The 21,157-nt window shown below is 36.8% G+C and overlaps 3 protein-coding genes across 5 annotated transcripts; 1 reads left to right on the top strand and 2 right to left on the bottom strand.

Annotated features, from left to right (window-relative positions):
- Positions 1 to 179: 179 nt before the first annotated feature.
- Positions 180 to 9,237, bottom strand: LOC117907648 (N6-adenosine-methyltransferase MT-A70-like). Its single transcript, XM_034821269.1, has 7 exons — positions 7,869 to 9,237; positions 7,365 to 7,463; positions 6,494 to 6,577; positions 6,030 to 6,385; positions 4,321 to 4,537; positions 1,622 to 1,701; positions 180 to 872 (listed from the first exon to the last, which is right to left on the bottom strand). The coding sequence occupies exons 1-7, from the start codon at positions 9,045 to 9,047 to the stop codon at positions 593 to 595; spliced, it is 2,295 nt and encodes a 764-aa protein (XP_034677160.1). The 5' UTR covers positions 9,048 to 9,237; the 3' UTR covers positions 180 to 592.
- Positions 9,238 to 11,973: 2,736 nt separating this feature from the next.
- Positions 11,974 to 16,342, bottom strand: LOC117906646 (oligopeptide transporter 7). 2 transcript variants are annotated; one of them, XM_034819765.1, is made up of 7 exons: positions 16,213 to 16,342; positions 15,638 to 16,131; positions 15,445 to 15,542; positions 13,666 to 14,235; positions 13,322 to 13,577; positions 13,027 to 13,209; positions 11,974 to 12,935 (listed from the first exon to the last, which is right to left on the bottom strand). In XM_034819765.1, the coding sequence occupies exons 1-7, from the start codon at positions 16,247 to 16,249 to the stop codon at positions 12,324 to 12,326; spliced, it is 2,250 nt and encodes a 749-aa protein (XP_034675656.1). In that variant the 5' UTR covers positions 16,250 to 16,342; the 3' UTR covers positions 11,974 to 12,323. The 2 variants fall into 2 exon arrangements, with proteins under 2 accessions (XP_034675656.1, XP_034675663.1); XM_034819772.1 differs by lacking the exon at positions 16,213 to 16,342 and having other exon boundaries at positions 15,445 to 15,589; positions 15,698 to 15,788.
- Positions 16,343 to 18,354: 2,012 nt separating this feature from the next.
- On the top strand, positions 18,355 to 20,481 carry LOC117927605 (protein yippee-like At4g27745). 2 transcript variants are annotated; one of them, XM_034847215.1, is made up of 4 exons: positions 18,358 to 18,557; positions 18,919 to 18,976; positions 19,074 to 19,196; positions 20,053 to 20,481. In XM_034847215.1, exons 3-4 carry the CDS (start codon positions 19,104 to 19,106, stop codon positions 20,278 to 20,280), a joined length of 321 nt encoding a protein of 106 aa, XP_034703106.1. In that variant the 5' UTR covers positions 18,358 to 18,557; positions 18,919 to 18,976; positions 19,074 to 19,103; the 3' UTR covers positions 20,281 to 20,481. The 2 variants fall into 2 exon arrangements, with proteins under 2 accessions (XP_034703115.1, XP_034703106.1); XM_034847224.1 differs by lacking the exon at positions 18,919 to 18,976 and having other exon boundaries at positions 18,355 to 18,557.
- The last annotated feature ends 676 nt before the right edge of the window (positions 20,482 to 21,157 follow it).

The raw sequence follows: 21,157 nt of genomic DNA on the forward strand, positions 1-21,157 counted from the left end.
TAGGACAACACCAAGCGCATATTGTGGTGCCGACACGGTCTCCAGCTTCCCTTTTTTTTGGGTCTTTACACACATTTGCTAGCTGGTTGTTGAATGGTTTCGTGGCCCCGCTCTACACCTCATCTCCGGGGGTCATGGGTAGTAAACGTGTTGTTGCAAGAAATTTAGAACATGCCAAAGGTAGCCACCATTACAACCTCCACCTGGATTAAAACAATCTGTGAGACGTACCTTAACTCACTCCTGATTGTTTTTATAGTAGCCAGTTTAACGATTACATAGTAGATGACAAAACGAAAAAAGAGGGAGTGTTATCACAAAGAAATCAATGCCAAAAGATCTGAGTAAGGTAGCCTCAACTTCATGGGCCTCATAAATATCGGTTCCGAGTCTTCTTGCGCCTTCTTATCAAAAAAAAAAAAAAAAAAAAAAAAACAAAGAATAAAAATAAAGAAAGGAAATAAAGAAAGAAAGACTCGCATGTTGAAAATTGCCCAGGGGTGGAATCACTCTTTTAACTTACTACAGACAAACTCTAACAAGAATTATCGGGTAATTGGTTAAAGAGATTATGATGGATGTAATTGTTAACTTAGCTCATCATCTCAACATCTAGGGTTATTGACTTCTCTTCAGATGGATAGGCTGCCTCTGGAGCTGTGGGCTCTGCAAACTGTGCTGCTGTGGACTTTGATTCCATTCCAGGAAATGGACTCCTTATTTGGGCAGTATTGGAGTCTAATTCCATGGCTGAAGTCCTGGGAGGAGATGTGGGCTGCACCTCCACTTCTGGATAAGCAGCCTTGAATCTTGCTCGCAGCCCTTCATCCACTAAGCGGACGCCATTCAATTGATTACCAAGTGACATCCACCTGATAAATCACCACAGAATAAGGAGAATAAGCAACCTTCCAAGGTTTAAGATAGGAAGTAGCGATACCCTACTTGTTAAAATAATCTGATAGGATGGTCGCAGAAAAAGAACATGGAAGTGATATTGTAAAGGCCAACTTACAAAAACAAAAATAGATAAAAGCCATACCAACCAATGACATTGTGGATGCCTGGTAAAACCAACAGACTACCAAGATGGTGGAAATCAGACAAATTCCAACAAGGCATTATTCAATTTCTTTACATACAAATTAACCCATTCTTAATTTCTTTGCAGCTATGGAATATCAACTATGTTCTTTCTGTAGGTGCAACACCAGCATCTTATTTGGAAAAAAGGAAAGGAAAACATGGAATCCATCCCAGAAACCACATGGACAACAGAGTAGCAGAAAAGGGGAGGCTTTTGCAGTGGGTACCAGGTCATATGTCCATTGGGCTGAGAAAATCCTGAACATTACCATTACAAACTTCAATAATTTTTACACCAACAGATTTGTTTACAACCTTGGGGATCTGAAAGGTTACACTAGATTCCAATTGTCCCCTCAGTTTTTCATCCTCACAAAATATCCCCATAGTACTTCATCTTTATTTGGTTTAGTTCCATAACAGTTCCAGTTAACAATTTATAAATAAAATAATAAAACAGATGAAGAGAAACAAGGTTTTCAGAAGGGAAAGAATAAAAAAATAAAAAGCACTACTGTCGGTTAAGAAAGCATACCCTGCATGAGTGTTATGCATCCGAGCAAACAATTCCAGCTTTCTGGTTCGTGGGCTTATCCTTTCCAGCATTGGGTACATCTGCAGATAGCATGCATAATAACTCAAGCATTCAAAACCAAGGCTGGACTTGAATTGTTTGAACAGCACGAAAATAATAAAAATTTAAAGACAATAATATAGTATAACCAACTTCCTATAAAAAAAAAATATAGTATAACCAACTTGCCAAGCTTAAGTGGTGCATCAATCCAGCCGATTCTCGTTTTGGTGAAATGGGACTCCCACAAGCTTTTTCATAGTTCTAGGGGATTGAGGCAGGATGATCCACCATTCCTTTATCTCCTTATCATGGCCATGGAGACACTCACACATCTTGATCAGGGCTAAGGAAGGAGGCTTTATAGCAGGGTTCTCAGTTAGGGTAAGAGGAGGTATGGGTTTGGAGGTGTCCCATCTATTATTTGCAGATGCCACACTTATTTTATGTGATGACAGGAAGGAGCATAAAGAGCACCTCAACTGGGAGTTCATGTAGTTTTGAGGCAATCTCAGGCTCAAAGATCAATCTGGAAAAAAATAAGTTGATCCTAGTCAAGGGAGTTGCCAATCTGGAGGATCTAGGTGTGGTACTAGGAGCAGGGTAGGGACCCTCACCAGCTATCTGGATCTTTTGTTAGGAGCACCTTTCAGATGACCTCAAGTGTTGGATGCAATAGAGGAAAGATTTTAGAAATGACTCAATATGTGGAAGGGACAATTCAAGGAGGAAGGATGACTATGATAAAGATCACTCTATCCAGTTTTTCAATTTATGATAAGAACAGTCCATCCAGTTTGTCATTTTGCTTAGTTTGTCAATTTACTTCATGTTGTTATTATTATTACAATTTATGATATAAAAAAAACACTATCACTCTATCCAATTTGTCAATTTACTTCATGTTGTTATTATTATTATTATTATTATTATTATTATTATTATTATTATTTGTCATCCTGAGAAAGGTAAGCTCAACTCTGGGAAAAATCCTTTCAGAGAATAATAATAAAAAGAAACTTTAAGCCGTTATTTGTCATCCTAAAAAGGCAAGCTCAAGGCTGGAAAAAATCCAAAGGGATTTCCTTTCAAAGGGTGGAGCTCTTGAGAGGTCACATCAGGTTAATTGGTCAACAACTTGCATGGGTAAGAGGAGTGGGGGTTTAGGAATTGGAAGTTTATCTACTCTTAATAAGGCTCTTCTTGGAATATGGTATTAGAAATTCATGACTAAGAGGGAACCCCTTTGAAAATGGGCGATTTCAGGAAACTATTGGGAAGGAAGAAGGAAGATGGTGCTCTAGAGGAGTGAGAGAAGGGTATGAGGTGGGCATGTCGAAAGCAATCAAGAGCAAGAAAGAACTTTTAACAATAGAACTTGTTTCAAGATGGACAATAAAAGGAGGGTGAAATTTTGGAAGGATGGTTGGTGCAGAGATATACCCTTGAGGGAGGCTTTTCTAGAGTATTTACAATAGTCACTGTCAAAGATGCGTGGGTGGCTAAGGTGTGGGAGCAGAATAGGGGGGATTGTTGGCACCCTAAGTTCACAAGGTAGTTTCATGAGTGGGAGCTAGCAAGGGTGGAGACTTCTTTTAGGAGGTTGCAATTGTAGACCATTAGTAAGGATACAAAGGATAAGAAGCATAAGACGGTTTGCCTATAGGCACCTGTTGTATACCTCCTGTATGCTTTGGGTTGGCCGTTGGACGCCCTGTTCATATTAATATATCATTCTTAAGAATCATAAGACGGTTTGGCTAAACTCGTAGAGTGACCTTTTCTAAGTTAAATCTCTTTATTCCTTTTTATCATAAGGAAGAATGGAGACATTCCCTTATAGCATCATTTGAAATCCTTGGGTACCATCAAAGATCGATTTTTTCACATGGAAAGCTACATGGGCAGAATACTAACATCAGATCAGCTCAAAAGGAACGGTTGGAGGATATCAAACAGATATTATTTGTGCAAAGGAGAAGAAACACTAATTGATCACATCCTCCTTCACTGCTCTAAAGCAGTCATTTTGTAGCAGCTAATTTATGCTCTATTTGGAATAGTGTAGGTGATGCATTCCTCAGTGAGATATGCACTTTTGAGCAAGCATGGATCTTTTGTCAAGAAGAAAAGGAAAAAGGTTTGGAAAGTTGTTCCTTTGTACTTATTCTAGACCATATAATGAGAGAGAATAGGAGAGCATTTGATGACAATGAAAAAGTAAACTAAGCAATTAAACAATTTTTTATCTATAACTTTTTGGGATGGTAAGAGTATACACAAGTGATAGTTCATGGACTTTGTTGAATAGTTAACCTCTTAAGTAAGGCATGGGAGGTGGTTTTTGTGTATCCCGCCGCCTTGTTGTGCCCTTTGGGGACCCTTATATACATTGTTTATGCTTTGATATGCTCTTTTGCTAGGCTCTGTTAATATAATTGATCTTTGCTAATCAAAAATTAGTATAACCACTTTGTCAATAAATACGTCCTATGAACTCTCATCTAAAAACACGGGAAAAAAAGTGCAACAACCAGTACAATATAAGCTACATTACAGGAATAACTAACCAGCAAAGGAATAAACAGGTTAACTCTCAAGGATAAACGGCATAGTTTTTTGTGATAGGTACTCAAGGATAATGGCATAGTCATACTAACCTCATCTGGCTTGCGACTTGTTTCCCGAACCTCAGCAACAATGACATCAGTATCAATGTTCCTGTTTACTTCTGGATTTCCCTTTATTCCAACAAGGCAATGCTCTTTACTGTGGTTAAGCCAATGGCCAGTACGCCCTGTTCTAATTATTCGTTGAAGTTGATTAGTCTTGACCCAGATGATTTCTTCAACACGCTTGTATCCCCACAATTCTAGACTACAAGCAGCACACAGAAAATGCATGTGAGACCAATTTTGGCAAAGTTTGTGAGCACAAGCAAGCAGGCATGTAGGCAAGTAGGTGAATATGGAATTAGACTTGGCCACCAGGATGCAAGTTCATGTTAATCATATAGTAGTGGCTTAAACTGCATAAATAAGACCACATTTGGGATAACTTGCTTTAAGCTTTAGCGAGAAACCAAAGTCATGATCTCAAAGAGGCAATCTTAGCATCATGAAAGTTTTATTAGACATGAAACAACTTTCCACATAGCCATCTAAAGAACATTTGGCTTCCAAAAGCTGAATCAAAAGGTTTAGTTATTGGAGAAGTTCACTTTGTAAAGGCCAAGTTTACATTTATCCCATCCACCAATAAAATAACCTCAATGCATATCCTAGGTTAGTCATTTTTAACATAAACAAGTCATTTAGTAATAACTCACATCATCATCAATGAAATTGATGAGAAATAGAGGTTCCCCCTTCCATAGCAATCTTCATTTTAAGGATTTGGGCCCAAATCTTATAAGCTTAAGCTCATCTCAAAGAGGCAATCTTAGCATTGTGAAAGTTTTATTAGGCACGAAACAGCTTTCCACATAAGCCATCAAAAGAACATTTGGCTTCCAAAAGCCAAATCAAAAGGGCTTAGTTATTGGAGAAGTTCACTTAAAGGTCAAGTTTACACCTATCCCATCCACCAATAGGATAACCTTAAGGCATATCCTAGGTTAGTCATTTTTAACATCAAGTCATTTAGTAATAACTCACATCATCCTCAATGAAATTGATGAGAAACAAAGGTTCCCCCTTCCATAGTAACCTTTGTTTTAAGGAATTATATATATGCATTATGTGCCCAAATCTTACGAGCTTAAACTTTTAGGAAAATTGATTATCCAACATGGTATCAGAGTCTCATTTGGAGGGAGGTCAAGTGTTTATATTTCACTGCATATTCATTTCTTCAATATATTAAAACCCAAAAAAAAGGCCACTTTATTTCCCTAATTTATTAAGCCCACATGTAAACCTAAAAAGAGGCTACCCATGAAAGAGGGTATTGGATTGGATAATATATATTGTGAGCCCAAATCCTACAAACTTAAGCTTTAACAAAAACTGGTTGTCCAACATATTAGAGGCCCTAAAGAGAACCTATAGAACCAACAAAGAGTAACATTGTAGAATGGATAGTAACTCACTGGACACAATCTTATTATAAACCAGCATCAGAAAGCAAGATCAATATGCCTAAGGAATTTTATGGGCTGAAGATAAGCAAATTGCATATAGAACCAATGCCAAAACTATTATAGCACAGTGGATAATTATAGAATTTGTATCTTTGGATTGGTATGGTAAATTATAGAATTATATGTCATTTAACTTGCAGAACATTCTAAACTTTTTTGTAAGAAATGTTAAACCCATCCAGAAAAGATTGTTTTATGATTGCAATATAAATAAAGATAGCCATATACCATTCTCGTCCAAGCTCCATAGCGCGTCCAGTGACCCAAAGAAAAATCAGACCATCAGTCTGCAATGCAGGAACATTAAGACTGCGCATTTCATCATCAGCCATCGTCCCATAAGGTAATTCCATATGAATGTCCCATGGTGGATCAGCCATTATAACCCCAAATTGCCCTAGAATATCCATTCTAAATGTACGAATATCACAATTAATCCATTGTGGTTCACCAAGCTCTACTTCTGAACAATATTCAGCACGCTGGGGCTTCATTTGTTTGGGGGGAGCAAGAGATGCAGCCCCCATAATCATGGGTGGCACATCTGGTGTTGGGTCAAGCTCATAATGAACATACTTGCAAGTCTAACAATGGAAAACAAGAATTAATATACCTCCTAGCTAAAATAATGATAACAAACAATTAATAGCACTCCCTAGTCAAAATAACCGTGACAAAGAAGATAATATTACCTTCATATGACGGCAAGTATCTAGAAAAGAACAGTCCCCTAAGTTGATGTCAGTATGCGGAGCAATTATACGCCGAAAATGGACCTGAAATTAGTGATATGCTTCAGTAAAACAAAATATCTAATTAGAGTAAAAGTGAAACAAAGGCTATATAGGCTTAGAACATGAGGACACAGCTTATAAACAACTAAGAAAAGAAAAAACAGGACACTGAATTATTAATACCATGGCAGGAAATGAATCAGCTCAAAACATAGTAGAAGCAGGAAAAACTATCCATGTGCACTTAATCACAAATAAATAGATCTCATAATTTGAATTCTAAAGTTGATTACTAAAGGTATATGACCAATGGGAGGAATAGCTCATAAGGGCAATACGCTGAAATTTAACACTGACTAAGGGTTTTGGTGCTAACAAAGTAACAATTCTAAGAAGAGAAAGAACCATGAAAGTATGAAATGTATATTGAAAACAGATCAAGGAGGATAATGAAGATGAATCCAGTCCGGGTAGCAGAGAATTGAAGTACAAAGAGAACATGGACATAACAATGATAACTGATTTTTCATAAGCCATATGGATGTATAAGACATAGCTTGTAAAGAAAAGTGTTGTTAAGTGTCTGTTAATAAAATGGCACTTTGCCTATAAAAAAAATAAAAAAGAGCTTGGGTCATTATTGCATATAGATCTTATCTTGCAATACCTTTTTATACAATTATTTTAAAGCACTGTATTTATGACTACTGATATAAACAGAAAAATGCTAATAGAAATCAAATCAAAGTTGAGCAAATGAGCACTAGAAATCTTAAACAGGTCATTTTGTGCCAATAAACCACACAAGCATACTGTACCACTTGCTGACCTTTTCACATGCAATATAGGAACCAGACTGGCGTCTACAATCCTCTTTTGTTAAGGCTGAACAGTACTCCTTGAGTTGGGAGCCACCTTTGGTTTTGAACTAAAACAAAATTCAACATCAACAAGAGTATTAATGAATATGATAAAAAAGGCTAAAACATATATATCCCGTTTGAACATTAGACACTTCAAATTCCCAACAAAGCAACCGAGCTTCATAATGATGCCCCAAAAATAATTCAGAAAATGGTTAAGAGGAAACCAATATATTAAAAATAAGAGTTTTTTCACACGGTCATGTAGAATTTTTTTCTGCACTCTTGATCAAGGTAAAAAACATAACATGTTTCTAACATTCAGTAGTTCGACTAGAAGATAAAGCTACAAAAGCAAGGCATAATTTAAATGCGGAAATCAGTACAAATCAGTACAATGGAAATTAGTTTATAGCCTTATAAAATAAAGCAAGCTGGACGGTAAGAGCAGTTTTCAAAATTTCAAATACCTTGGCAGCCACAGCAGTTTCCCTTGCAGTGGGTCGATGAATGAGATCCAAAAGCTCCTCACCTGTTTTCGACTTCTGCATCTCCCTGAAAGATTTCTTATTCAACAATGCCTCAAGATCCTTCAAATCATCCTCTTCAGTTCTCGGCTTCATTGGTGCTGCATTGGGGCCACTCATCCCCATATTCGGCCCCAATGGGGGCCTGTGAAGAGGAGGCACTCCCATCCCTCTCGGCATCCCCATCATTGATGAACCCATAACTCTAGGTCCACCTCTCGGTCCCAGCATCGGACCTGGCCCTCCGGCGCCTGGAAACATCGGAGGCAAGCCTGATAAATGGGCATCCCCGGGTCCCATCCACATGTCTGGCATTGGCCTAGGAATAGGCCCTCCCATTCCGAAACCCCCACTGTTAACATCACCACCACCTCCGCGTTGCAGACTTTGATTCTGATTCCCATCCGAACTCGATTCTTGCTGCTGCTGATACTGCGCACTCTCCGGCAACTCCTTTACAAGCCTAGTCCGGTCAATCCCCAAAACCATAACCCTAGACTTCCCACTCATCACAAACTCCTCCAATTCAACACCTCCATTATCCTCCGCCATCGACCTCAACGCCATCTCCACCGCCAGGATCGCCCCTGACTCCCCTCCCATCTCCCGCAACGCCGCCTTCTCTGCCGCCGTCGCCGACGTGTCATTCTCCAGCTTCCGCAACACTGCCGACGAATCAATCGCCGCGAATGGCACCCTCTCCAACAAACAAACTGCCACCATCGACCTCACCACCGACAACGGACTCCCGCTCTCATCAATGGTAAACTTCTCCGCTCCATCCCCAGAAACGTCGTTGGAAACAGCCGGCTTGGGCTCAACGGAGCCGCCACGGCGCGCCGTCTCCGGCGAAGAAATGCGGGTGGATTGTACAGAAACCTTAGAGTTAGGGTTCGTGCTAGGAGGAGCGAGAGGAGTGGAGAAAAAAGGGCGGCCATTGAAGGAGCAAACGACCTTGAGAGAAAGATCAAGAGAAGAGACGATATCTGGAACTAGGTTTTGGAGAGAAGCGAGAAGGTCCAATTGGGTGTTGTGCTGTGCACCGATACGATTCTCCAGGCGCTGACGCTTGTCTTTGATGGAGACGACCGTGTCTTCTTTGCCATCCGATTGAGTCTCCATCTTCCCTCTGAAGCAGAGGAGTAAAACCTAAAACTACCAGCAACTGAAACTGCAATGTCCAATTTAAATTAGGGTTACAAAATCAGTGGCCGAGTGTGATTTCTTTGTAAATGAAAGATTGCGAGGGAGGAAAAGGAGAGGGTTTGATTCTAGGGGAAGGACCTGTTTGGCGGCTCAGAAGAGAAAAGGTTGGCTCTTTAAAAAAAATATTTAAACTGATAAATAAAAACATTGCACCTCCTTGAACATCTCAAAATTACTCATTTACTCGAGTTTTAACTTTAGCCATCGGTGCATTTACCCTCAAAATTAATACCCGCCCCGCCTAGGACATATTCAGGTATTGTCTTGTACATTCCAATCAATTATAAAATTAATTTAATTTAAATTTTATCTTTTTATTTTTAATATATATATATATATATATAATAAAAAAAATATTTTTTAATTAAATAAGATATAAAAAATTATAATATTTTAATTATTTATAAATTTTATTTATTTTAATATAATTAAAGAATTTAAAAAAAATAATAAAATATTTCGAAAAGAAAGTTACACGAGAGGGGGCAAGTATAAAAATTTTGCATACCATCCCGTTAGTTTAATCTTTTTAATGGGATGAGATGAAAATTATTTTTAATAAATAAAGTAATATTGAGATAAGGGTAACTCATTCTGAACTCGGGTATGGCACTATATATGCTACACCGAAGTATGCTCCTAGGTCTGCCTATGGCTCTGTATCTACCTCTGTACGCCGGTGCTTCTTTTGATAAGCTGCAGGATCAATGGCTTAAACTACTGCTTCTTCAACGCTTCTCCTGCGACTTGTTCTCCTTTCGTCCTTGCTCCTGCACGCACCTAAAGGTACAGTATCTAAACGTATTCGTGTAGCCAGGAGGAAAGCAAAGATGCCCCGTTCACTTTCATAGGAACTGAAATACTTTTTATAGGAATTAGAATAAGCAATACTTGCTTTGGGGGGTCCTATTGTCATCCCTACTCATTTACTCTAAAAATAAATACTTGGAATTAGGTTAAAATGGAGTATATGAAATGGTACAAAAACCTTTTTTTTGGACATAATTCTAGTTTCATATGTCACTTCTTGTTTGTTTTTTTTTCTTTTTATTAAAATTATTTATGTTAAAATATATAAATTTATAGATAAGGATTCCAAAAAGTAGAATTTCTATTCCATTTCCTCAATTCTTCTCTACATGTTTTAATTACCCCTGAAGTTAGCAATTTGGGTAATGAGAAAGTTTTCGCCCTCGTAGATCCAAAATTATGAATTGGATTTAGAAATTAAATCTTATACCAAAAATAATTTTTTTTTTCTATGATTGGTTATCACAAATGTCCTCCCTTGTGAGTATCCATATTTTTAAAAATGGTCATTTTGCTCCAGGAATTTGGTATCACATTAAGTTTAATTGTCCTACTCCTCTTTTATATAAAGGTAATTTTTTAACTTAACTTGAAATGGTGTATAAAAACTATAAAATTAATTGAAAATTTTTTAATCATCTTATGAAAAAAAGTTATTATTATAGGAAATATATGAATTCATATAAATCAAATAGTGTTTAGAAATATCAAACTTAACCCTTTTCTTATTTTGAGGAAACTAGCTTAAATTTCTAAAATCTTTTAAGAATATGTGATTGACTTGTATCTTCAAAATGAAGGACACAAAATCCCTCAAGTGGTTAAAAAATGAATTTATTATATTCTTTTAATTAATGGAAGATTCAAATTAAATTTTGATAGTTCACGGATAGAGAATAGAAGTGTATTAAGATCAATTATTAGAAACTCTAATAAAATTATAAAAATGATTACAAGTTGACATGTAAGTAATGCATAAATAATTATTATAGAATCTATGACTTTAAAAAGATGATGTATTAGTTGGAACAAAAAGTTCTTAAACCTAAAGATAAAAATGACTCCAAAATAGCTATAGATTGTTAAGCAAAAACGATTTTTTTATTTTTATTTTTTGTGCAACCTAAGATTAAAGTTTTTAATTAGGTAAAGGTTGGGTTCTAAAACTTTTCGATGTATTTTATTCTATTTATACTTGCAGCATGACAAAAATAGACAAAAATATAAATGGAAGCCCTTTGGATTCTTTATTTTTTATTTTATCAATTTTAACCAATTATATTTCTATGGCACAACGGATAAATAAGAAGAGTATCATTCCTAATTCAATTATGTTATTAAATAAAGGATATTGGGAAGTTAACTTGAGACTTAAGTATTTACAATTATCATCATATTTATAGGGAAGCAAATAGGATGATAGATTGTTTAATTAAGAAAGATATTTGTGATATAGAGTTTATCACTTGAAGATTAAAGTTTTCTAAAAATGTTACAAAGTTTTTATTTGATGATTATCGTGACTTATCTTTCAATAGAATTTATAAATACTCTACTTTGTAGTCTCTTTCTATTTTAAAAAAAAAATATACCTTAAAGTATCAATCTAAGTAGTAAGATCACCCTTCAAGCAAAGTCATTAAAACACATTGATGTGATTGTTTTATACCAATATTTATATTTTCTTTCTTTAGAATATTTTGTATTGTTTTCGAGTGAAAACACTCCGTATAGTATAAGGTGTGTTGATGTATTTTTAGATTCAAAATTTTATTTTATTATTGCATTGAAATCGATACATTATACTTGAGACTAAGTGTTTGTTAAAATTAAGGAAACACTTTTAAAAATTTAAAAATCACTTGTAATGTTTTATGAAGAAACACTTTTGATAAATGTTTTTTCTAAACATATTTTCAAATAAAACACTTTCATAAAAAATACTTTGAGTAAAATCGCTATCAAATGAACTTTAAAACCTATTGAATTGGCCTATCAAATGATAAGTTTGGAGACTTCTTTACATAAAATCTTGCCAAAAACATCCATTTCAATTTTATTCATCATAACAAAGAGTAACAATTTCACCATTTGAGCATTATGCATGGCAAACCCAGTTGACATGAGAACAAGTCTGTCAACTGCAAGCAACCATGAGATACAAAATGAAGAATGAAGGCTCCCCAAAAAGATTTTCAGGGAGAATTGTGACTTGAATTCATCATATATGTAGCAGCTGTGGCTATCTCTTTTCTGTGTAAATTAACTTTGCTACCTAGAAGGTAAAGAATGAGCTATATACATACAGATTTTAAGACAATCCATTCAAGCAAATCGATTGAGAAACTTGCAGAGGCGATTGAGGGTTTTGTTTCTTCAGCATTAGTCAAAAACTGGGCAGCCTTCGACGAAAACTCCTTTGGCTGTTGGGCAGGTAGCATAGGAACATCCATCAAGGTCATTTCCCCACCAGTCAACGCTGATGTCTTCCAAGCCCAAGCACAGATACAGAAGCACCCCCATGAAGGCGAGGCCAGCATCAAGCGCCCCAGAGAGGACATAGTTGTGGCGCTGCCACCAGTCTGGGCGGTACCTATACACAACAAAGCCGGAGAGGAAGCCTGCAATGACCCAAGTAGTGTAGTTAACTGCAGTAGCTGGTGGCATCATTCCTGTGGAGCTTATCAGGACCGGCATATTGATGAGTCCAATCCATTCTTGTTTGGGGAAGGCCTTATGGGCTAACCAGACAAGGACAGGGGCGACAGCTCCAGCTAGGAAGAACCAGTTGACCGCCTCATAAACACCCTCGTCTCCAAAAATTCTGCGAGGGCCGATCAGACCCCAGATGACAGAAGCATCGTAGAATACCCGATCGCTTGGGCAAGTCCAGGGGCTGCTGGAGTCTGTCGTCTCACAGATGTCAGGGATGGTCTCCATCATCCACCAGGCGGTGCCTAAGTACACAAAACCAGCTATGAGGGTTCCCACCACCTGGGCAGAGGTCAAGAATCATCAATGAAGATCCAAAGGAGAATATTCAGAAGAATTTAATTTAATTAATTAGGGTGTTTGGAACACTGACCTGTGCCATGAACATTGTTCTTGGAGGAATCTTCATGTAGTGGCCAAGCTTGAAGTCTTGCAGGAAGGTGACTGCCTGTGTCATACTAATGTATCCGTACACTTTGAAGCACATGTTGGCAACAGGATATCCTGGGTAGATATACCCAATTATATACTCAGTGATGATGTTCAAGCCTGGAGTCTGTTATCAGCAGCAGACGTATCAGTCTATATAATTGAAGATGGAACAAAGCTATAAGCATTTTGGGGTAGCCCCATGTTGAGTTTTATGCAACCCAAGTCAGTAAGCTTACCTGATTTGTGATAGCGGTAATGATTCCAATGGGAAGAGTGAATACAATGGCGATGGCACAAGCTAGTAAGACACCCCACCATGGCAATTGAAGCTGGTCATTGTAATACTGGCAGGCAAAGATGGTGAACGCAATGTTTGCAACGAGGATGCTCCAAAACCACCACTCCGGGACTTGTTTATACCTGGTCATGAGCCTCGTGTGTATGTCCATTCCCTTGTCCTTAAAACTCGATTTGCTTTGCTCCCATATTTCTCTGCATATGCAGTTCAAAATGAGCTCCAATTTGTAGCCAAAACAAATTCAAATCTAAGAGAAAATGATAAAGGGAAAGCACCATATACCTTCCATGGAAAAGCAGCACATGGACAGCAGTGGCAGAAAGTGCAGCAAAGCCTACACCATATGTCATAGCGAAAAATGTGCTGAGGTAAAGAGGCCCCTCTTCCTCATAAGCTGTGATATTAAGGTGAAAGTTGCTGGTGATTATGGAGGAGATATTGTACTCTTGGCCTGTGGATGTGAAGAGATCATCGGAGAAGATGGGGAAGGTTTTGGCTTTGTAGACATTGAGCCAATAGCAGATGGGAGTCAGAACATACATGACAAAGACGAAGCCAACAGCCACATTGGCTGTGGCGAACCAAGGGCTTGCAAGGGGGCTTCCAAGGTAGGCGGAAATGGTGGACCAGTCAAGCCCCACTGCAGCAATTCCAAGCCCGTAAAGGCCTGAGCCGAGCTGTTGGGCAAGAACTGAAGTGGGGAAAATCCAGCATATCCATGAGAGTGAAGTTAGCATTTCAAACATGTAGCCAGGGAAAACATAATAGGCAAAGCTGCAGATGAAGGCGATTAGGAAAAACTGAGTTCGAGTCACACCACCCTTTGGCCTTTCTTCTTTCTCATGCAGAGCCCTGTGACAGCAACTGTCTCAGCATGAAAGCCCAAATAACTGAAAGAATGGTGGGTGGAGCATACAATCATCATCTACGGCTATGCACAATTCCAAATTGGTGACCAAGCACAAATGGAAATTTTGAAAATTTTGGTTCTTCTGTGCCTTTATTTGGCAATGCAGATAATAGACAAATCATATTAATGGTACACCATTGGTTTGGTGTATGTTGAAAAGAACTTTTCCAATTTCCAAAATCTTCAATCAGAGATTTAACTCTCGGGTTGGTTTGATCCAATTCAAATTCAACTTGGGGCGAGTTTAGATTATCATTCTTAATATTTAAGTCATTTGGATTAGATTTGAGTCAAAATTCAAATAATTTGAATCTAACTATTAATCATCTTTTATTTTACGACTTCAACATCTAATTACATATGATAAATAAAATCATGTACCTTTGTAAACATACACATAATAAACAAAATCATGTAATTTTGTAAATATTAATAATTTCTATATGAACAAAAAATTATAATGATGAGCGATAAAAAAAGGGAAACAAGAAAGAAAAAAGGAAAAAAATAAAAAGACGATACGATAATTTGGATTGGCAAGGAGGTGGGCCAATTGCAATGCTATCATTCTCTAGTAATAGTACAAAATTGATTTACAAGCAGACTTTGGATGTCATTCAAGTTTTGTTACTTTTTTTTTAGATGGGCCGTCCATAAATAAAATTATGCTCCATTTTATTAAAGAGTGAAAGTGAAAATATCATAAGGCCTGGCAAGCTTGCTATAAATAAATATATACATATATGCTTGATTAATCAATAATTGATTTTTTATTTTTTACTTTACATTTATTTACTATAATTAAATATGAAAAAAAAAACAAAAAAGTTGAAAGTTGCATGAGTTTAATATTAAACAGATCATGTGAAAGAATTTCATTGACTTATTTTTCCATTGCCCCACTCCATCTTTTAGATGGACAAATTGAATCTCTTCAAGGAATATTCTAAACTTCTAAACTCAACTTCTCACGCGCTCTAGAGGCCGTGGCCGCCACCGGCGTCCGGCATATCGTTCGAGCATGATTTCATGCTCCGGCTGAACCGCCGATATTTAACCTAAACGGTCCGAGAAAGCAGGGCGAAAGCTGACAACTATATTTCTAATGGCCGCAAAGGTTCATCGGAAACGAATGTGGGAATGAAACGTACCTGAATAAGGAAACTTGGACAAGATTCGCCGGCCACCACATGGCTGCCGGTTCTACCAGGTACCGCCGGAATATCCCCGCCCATCCGAACCCCAGAACCTACCATTCAAAGCTTCAGACCCCATCAACAAAAATTCAAACCCAACCTTCAAAATGAAGAAATCTCCGTTATGCAAACTAAGAATGAAACCCACCTGGGTTGTTATAACAACGATCAACGAAACGAAGAAGCTGATGTGCTTTTTATAGAAGACCTTAACTACTGTGACCACATGAATGGCGTAGACAGTTCCGGCGCCGGAGTTGGCGAAGATGGTGATGAGAACGTGCTCTTTGACGTTGAAGGGACCGGGATTTAGGGTGAATTCCCAGGGGGTTCCCTTGAAGAAGACCCGGTCGGTGATTTTGGCAGCCATGAGTCGGCCGAGAGGCACCACGGCGATCTGAGCTGAGATTGCAGTGATGGTGAGCGGCTCTGTTCTGTACCAGAAGAACTGGTTCAGAAACGAGAGGAGCACGCACGAGACCGTCCCGAGAACCCACATTCGGAAGGTGAGCACCGGCAGAGAAGGGTCGTCTGTGGTGGGCACGGTCAGAGCCACCTGTTTGATCGGTGAGTTCTCTTCATCTGGGTCAGGTTTCAGTGAAGAAGACGATGGCTCCAAGCTCGAATCACCGCCCTTCGATACTACAGAAAACAGAGAGATTGAGAATGTTATCTATCTTTTGCAAAGATGTGAAGAAAGAAGAAGAAGAGCAGAGGACTTACTAAGAGGGGAGGTGATTTCGTGGGAGGATTCCTCCATAGTTTCTGGCTGTCCAAACAGAACTGAGGAAAAGGTTAAAGATCAAATGGACATTTTTAGAGGGAAAGGAGAACTCATTTGGAAAATAATTTACTCTTTGATTTTTATGTTGGTAGAAAATAAATTAGATGAGTTGGTGGTGGTGTAGCTGAGCCACGTGATTGTGTCAGCATCGAAGCATGTCAACCTCCTTTTTAGTCATCATGAATTTTTCATATTTTAGTAACATATCTAATCACATTTTTCATATATTCATCCTATTTTTTAATTAAATAATAAGATTTTTAAATATTTTAAAATTTTATTAAATACTAAAACGAAAAAATTTCATCAATCACAATGAAGTTTCGTAAAAACTGTAATTTATCCAATTTATTTAACAGAGCAATTTCAATTTTCTCACTAACCAAACACCTTGAAAGCCAACGACATAGGTAGTTGCCACCTACAAGTCATAAGGCTGCGGTTGACGTCCCATTTTCAAAGATTCCGGGGATTTTTGCGGGGCGAAATGTCACGCCACGTGGCATGCCACGTGGCATTCATATCTGCCGTACGTAATTCTTACCAATGAGATGTGCTTCGTGGCCCAAGGAGAGCCATGTGATGGACTCTTTTAAGTGGATTGAGACTGGGCTGGATTTTTTCCAAGTGGCCCAGTGGATCAGTCTGCTTTTGTCCAGTAACATAATGGCGCATAATAATGTAGTAACGACAACATGAAATTGGGCCCCACTTTTGTCTCTAATGTGGGCGTGGCCCATTAAACTGAACAGAATTTGGGTCTGACGTATTCAAGCCCATTGGGCCCGAACACATCCAAATTAAGATTGAAAGAAAATGAAAAAGAGAGTGACAATGGACGGGATGACCACATGGAAAGGAACAAGGAGGAATCCAAATCCTGGCATAAATAAATCTAGTTCCCATTGGAAGGAAACCTTTAGTATTATTCTCATTGCTCATGATTCATCCAAACAAGAACTAATGAGTGGAAAATGGACTAAATTTTCCATTATTATTTCCTATTCTAATATTCAAAATCTACTTTAAAATAGTTTGGAGTTTAATTTTATAAGAAATTTTATTGAATTTGGATTTATTTTAGTAGTTTTTTTAAAAGCGATTTTATTTAGGAGATGACTTTGAAGGTGTTTGGTAAACCAATTTAATGAATTAAAGTGGCTTAATTGATAACTTAATTTAAGATATTGAGTTGATTAAATATGTTTAGTAAATTAACTTAATATCATACTTTAAAATTAAAAATAATTTTAAGTTTTAAGTCAAAATAATTAACTTGTTTTTAATCTTAATTATTTATTTATTTTGGTCTTTTTTGGCCATATCTAATGAGAATATATTACCAACCATCACTCCAAATTCATGACTCATTTTTTAGAGCAAATATTTTAAGGTTATCTTATAAATCTATAATAGTTTAAATATGAATATTTGATAAACAAATTTATTACTTAAGATTAATAAAAATAAATATTAATTAAATTTTTTAATGATAAACATTAATTACAACTAATGAAATAAATATATTAATTTAATAATTTAAAATAAGAAATAAATTTTAAATTAACAACTTGTTCTATTTGATCAATAATCAATTTACCAAAAAATGAATTTTCAATTTTTCCTAAGTGATGCAAGTCTTTTCTACACAATTTGTAACAAAATTTGGGAGTAATTTTGGTGTGAAATAAAACCTCTAATAGAAATCTCTAAATTAAGTGAGGCAATTCAGAAGATTTTTCAAATTTAATAATATTTAGTATAGAAAAAAAAAATGATCATATGACAATAGTGATCATATTTCTTGGTACAATATTCCATATACTTATACCTAAACCCCTTTAGATTTTATTTAGATCTCAAGCTTCTATATTTTGATACCTTTATTCAATCATTTGAATTTGATGATTCACCCATGACTCATATTGTTGAAGTTTGGATAAGGTAGCTTTGTTTTATTATATTAGAATAATATTTTCTATGAAGGAAAATTGGTAAGAATATCCTTGAAGGACAAAGGAAGAAGAAACTAGGATTCGCTTGAGGTCAAGGGTTTGGCAGGTTTGGACCATTCTCCCTCCCCTTTCTCCAAAAAATACATATGGAAAATGTCATTTTCGTAATTACATGTGAAAATTGGTGCCAATTATTCCCCCTGACACTTACAATGCAACTTGTCAACTTCTAATCACAACCCACCAAGGACTCCCAAACCCCAACTCACAGTCACCGATCACTCTGAAAACCCTAACCCCATCACCACAAACCATGCCACACTGCCCAGGTCTGGTTCTTCTCTCAATCTTTCTGAGTATCTTTCTCATTTTCATATTTGGGATTGAATCATGAGCTGAGAATTTGATGGAATTGTTATGGTTCTGGGGTGGACTTGTGCATTTTTTATCCTGGATCCTCGTGTTCTTGGCTTGAAAAGTAGTTTTGGTTTCTGGGGTTTTGGTTTTCTTTGTTCCTGATCTTGTTCCATTTTTCAATTTGGGTGTTTTTGTTGTTTGGTCTTCACTCCAATCCCTGCTTTTGTCATTTCGATGACGTTCTGTTTTGAGTTCATTGCTCAATCTGTTATCTTTATGTTTATTTAAATTTTTTTTTGTCTATAATTTGATTATGGGTTGCTCTGAAAGCAGATGTATAGTTGAAGAATGGTTAATTAGCATTGTATCATATAGTTTGTTGGTGGATAATGTAAGTCTCTTGATCAATTTGCTCTTTTGTAGTATTACTAGTTTAATTTTGATTTTAATTTATCGAAAATTCCCTTGAACTGATCTTGATTTTGCAGCCAGTGGATTTGTGTTTGTTTTGATCATCAATGGGGGAGGTTGTTGGGCCAAGATTGTATAGTTGCTGTAATTGCCGAAACCATGTTGCTCTTCATGATGATGTTATTTCTAAAGCATTTCAGGTGAAGAACTTCATGAAATTTTCTTGTAGCTATGCTCTGTTGTGTGATCATTTGTTCTCTCTGATAGCTGGTTAGAGGCCTAAAGATTAAATAATCAAAGTAGGGGATCTTGAAAATGAAAATGAGTAATATTTACCTTCCTGCGGTTGGCTTCTGAGAAAAAGGCAAACTCAAACCTCTTCTTGATCTTCCAACAGAAGAATTATAAATGGGAGAAACCTTAATTCAATGCAGCTAAGTCAAATAGTTGTATTGTTCGTAGGGATGGAAATTTTAGTTTTCTCATCTGAAAAACTTTTGAGCTTAGTGAAATTTTCTTGTAGCTGTGCTTTGTTGTGTGATCATTTGTTCTCTCTGATAGCTGGTTAGAGACCTAAAGATTAAATAATCAAAGTAGGGGATCTTGAAAATGAAAACCATTTATTTTTGCCTTGTGTTTGGCTTCTGAAAAAAAAAGGAGGAAATGAAAAGTAAGCTCAAATCTCTTCTTTTGATCTTCCAACAGAAGAATTAAAAATGCGTGAGAGAACCTTAATTCAATGCAGCTAAGTCAAATAGTTGTATTGCTTGATGGCATGGAAATTTTAGTTTTCTCATCTGAAAAACTCATGATCTATATTGTTTTTTAATTTCATTGGGGAAATGATTGATACTGAGCTTGTCCAGTTTGCAGAAGTGAAAAGGAATGAAAAATAGATTACCTGTGAATCTGTCCTCTTTTCTTTCTAAATGAATGGACTATTTGGTCTGTTCTTTTGATGCACATGCATTGGCTATCATCTTATTTTGTTTGTAACCCTGCTAGAAGCTTTGGCCATATACATATCCTGACTATTTTCTATAATTTTGAACTTAGGGAAGACATGGCCGAGCCTTCCTGTTCTCTCATGCGATGAATGTTAATGTTGGGCCCAAAGAGGACAGGCACCTCATGACTGGTCTCCACACTGTTGCGGATGTTTTCTGTTGTGACTGCCGGCAGGTGCTGGGTTGGAAGTATGAACGTGCTTATGAAGAATCACAGAAATACAAGGAAGGGAAGTTCATACTTGAGAAGTCCAAAATTGTCAAGGAAAACTGGTAATCTTTGGGTGGTTTTGTGTCATTGTCCAAATCACGTTGTAAGTGTCAGGATGCTTCCACATGTTTATGTTGTCCAGAAAATTCTCCTCAATTGAAAATATTCACTCATTGTTCCTTCCTGTGCATTCCCATTGTATTTGTCATGTGAAGATTGTATTGGAGATGATTGATTTTGTGAATAAATTTGTGGATATTTCCTTCATGCTTTTGTTTCCTTCTGTGTATTCTATAGACCCTTATGAGCTTGACATGCCAATTATTCCATATGATGGATTAATGCTGATTACTTAGAACTCTCTCTCTCTCTCTCTCTCTCTCCCTCCCTCCCTTGAATATCTGATTTGATTGCGATGGCAACTACTACATGCTAGTGTTAAGATGCTGCCTTCATCCTTCACTGTTATGGATATATCTCAAGTAACTGATGTCTATGCTGTGAATTATTGTGAGGATGTTGTTAATGAACCAGAGCTGTATCTAAAGAGGAGAGAGTGCTGCAGAAGATTCAAATGATCGGTGACATATTAGATGAATAAAACTATTCTTGATTACTGATCAAAGTTTTAGGGGATAAAGAGCCTAACTTCAGCTGAAGGCAGCACTAAATTGCTGAAAAGATTTCAACTGGTTAAAGAATGAAGAAAAGCCAGCAAGAAGGTTGGGTCTTTTTTGTAGAATGGAAGATAGGTTTAGCAACTGTGTTAAGTTGATTTTGTTTGAGAATAATTGAAATCAGGAGAAACACTCTCAAAAACAATATTTGGTTTTTGAGAACAAAAATAATAGGAAAATATGTTTGATAATCATAAAACAAAGGGTGTTTTATGAGAATATACGAAGAATAATTAAAAATAAAGCATTATATATCGAATTTATTT

This window comes from Vitis riparia, chromosome 2 (assembly GCF_004353265.1).
Source record: "Vitis riparia cultivar Riparia Gloire de Montpellier isolate 1030 chromosome 2, EGFV_Vit.rip_1.0, whole genome shotgun sequence".
In the NCBI taxonomy this organism is placed as follows: Eukaryota; Viridiplantae; Streptophyta; class Magnoliopsida; order Vitales; family Vitaceae; genus Vitis; species Vitis riparia.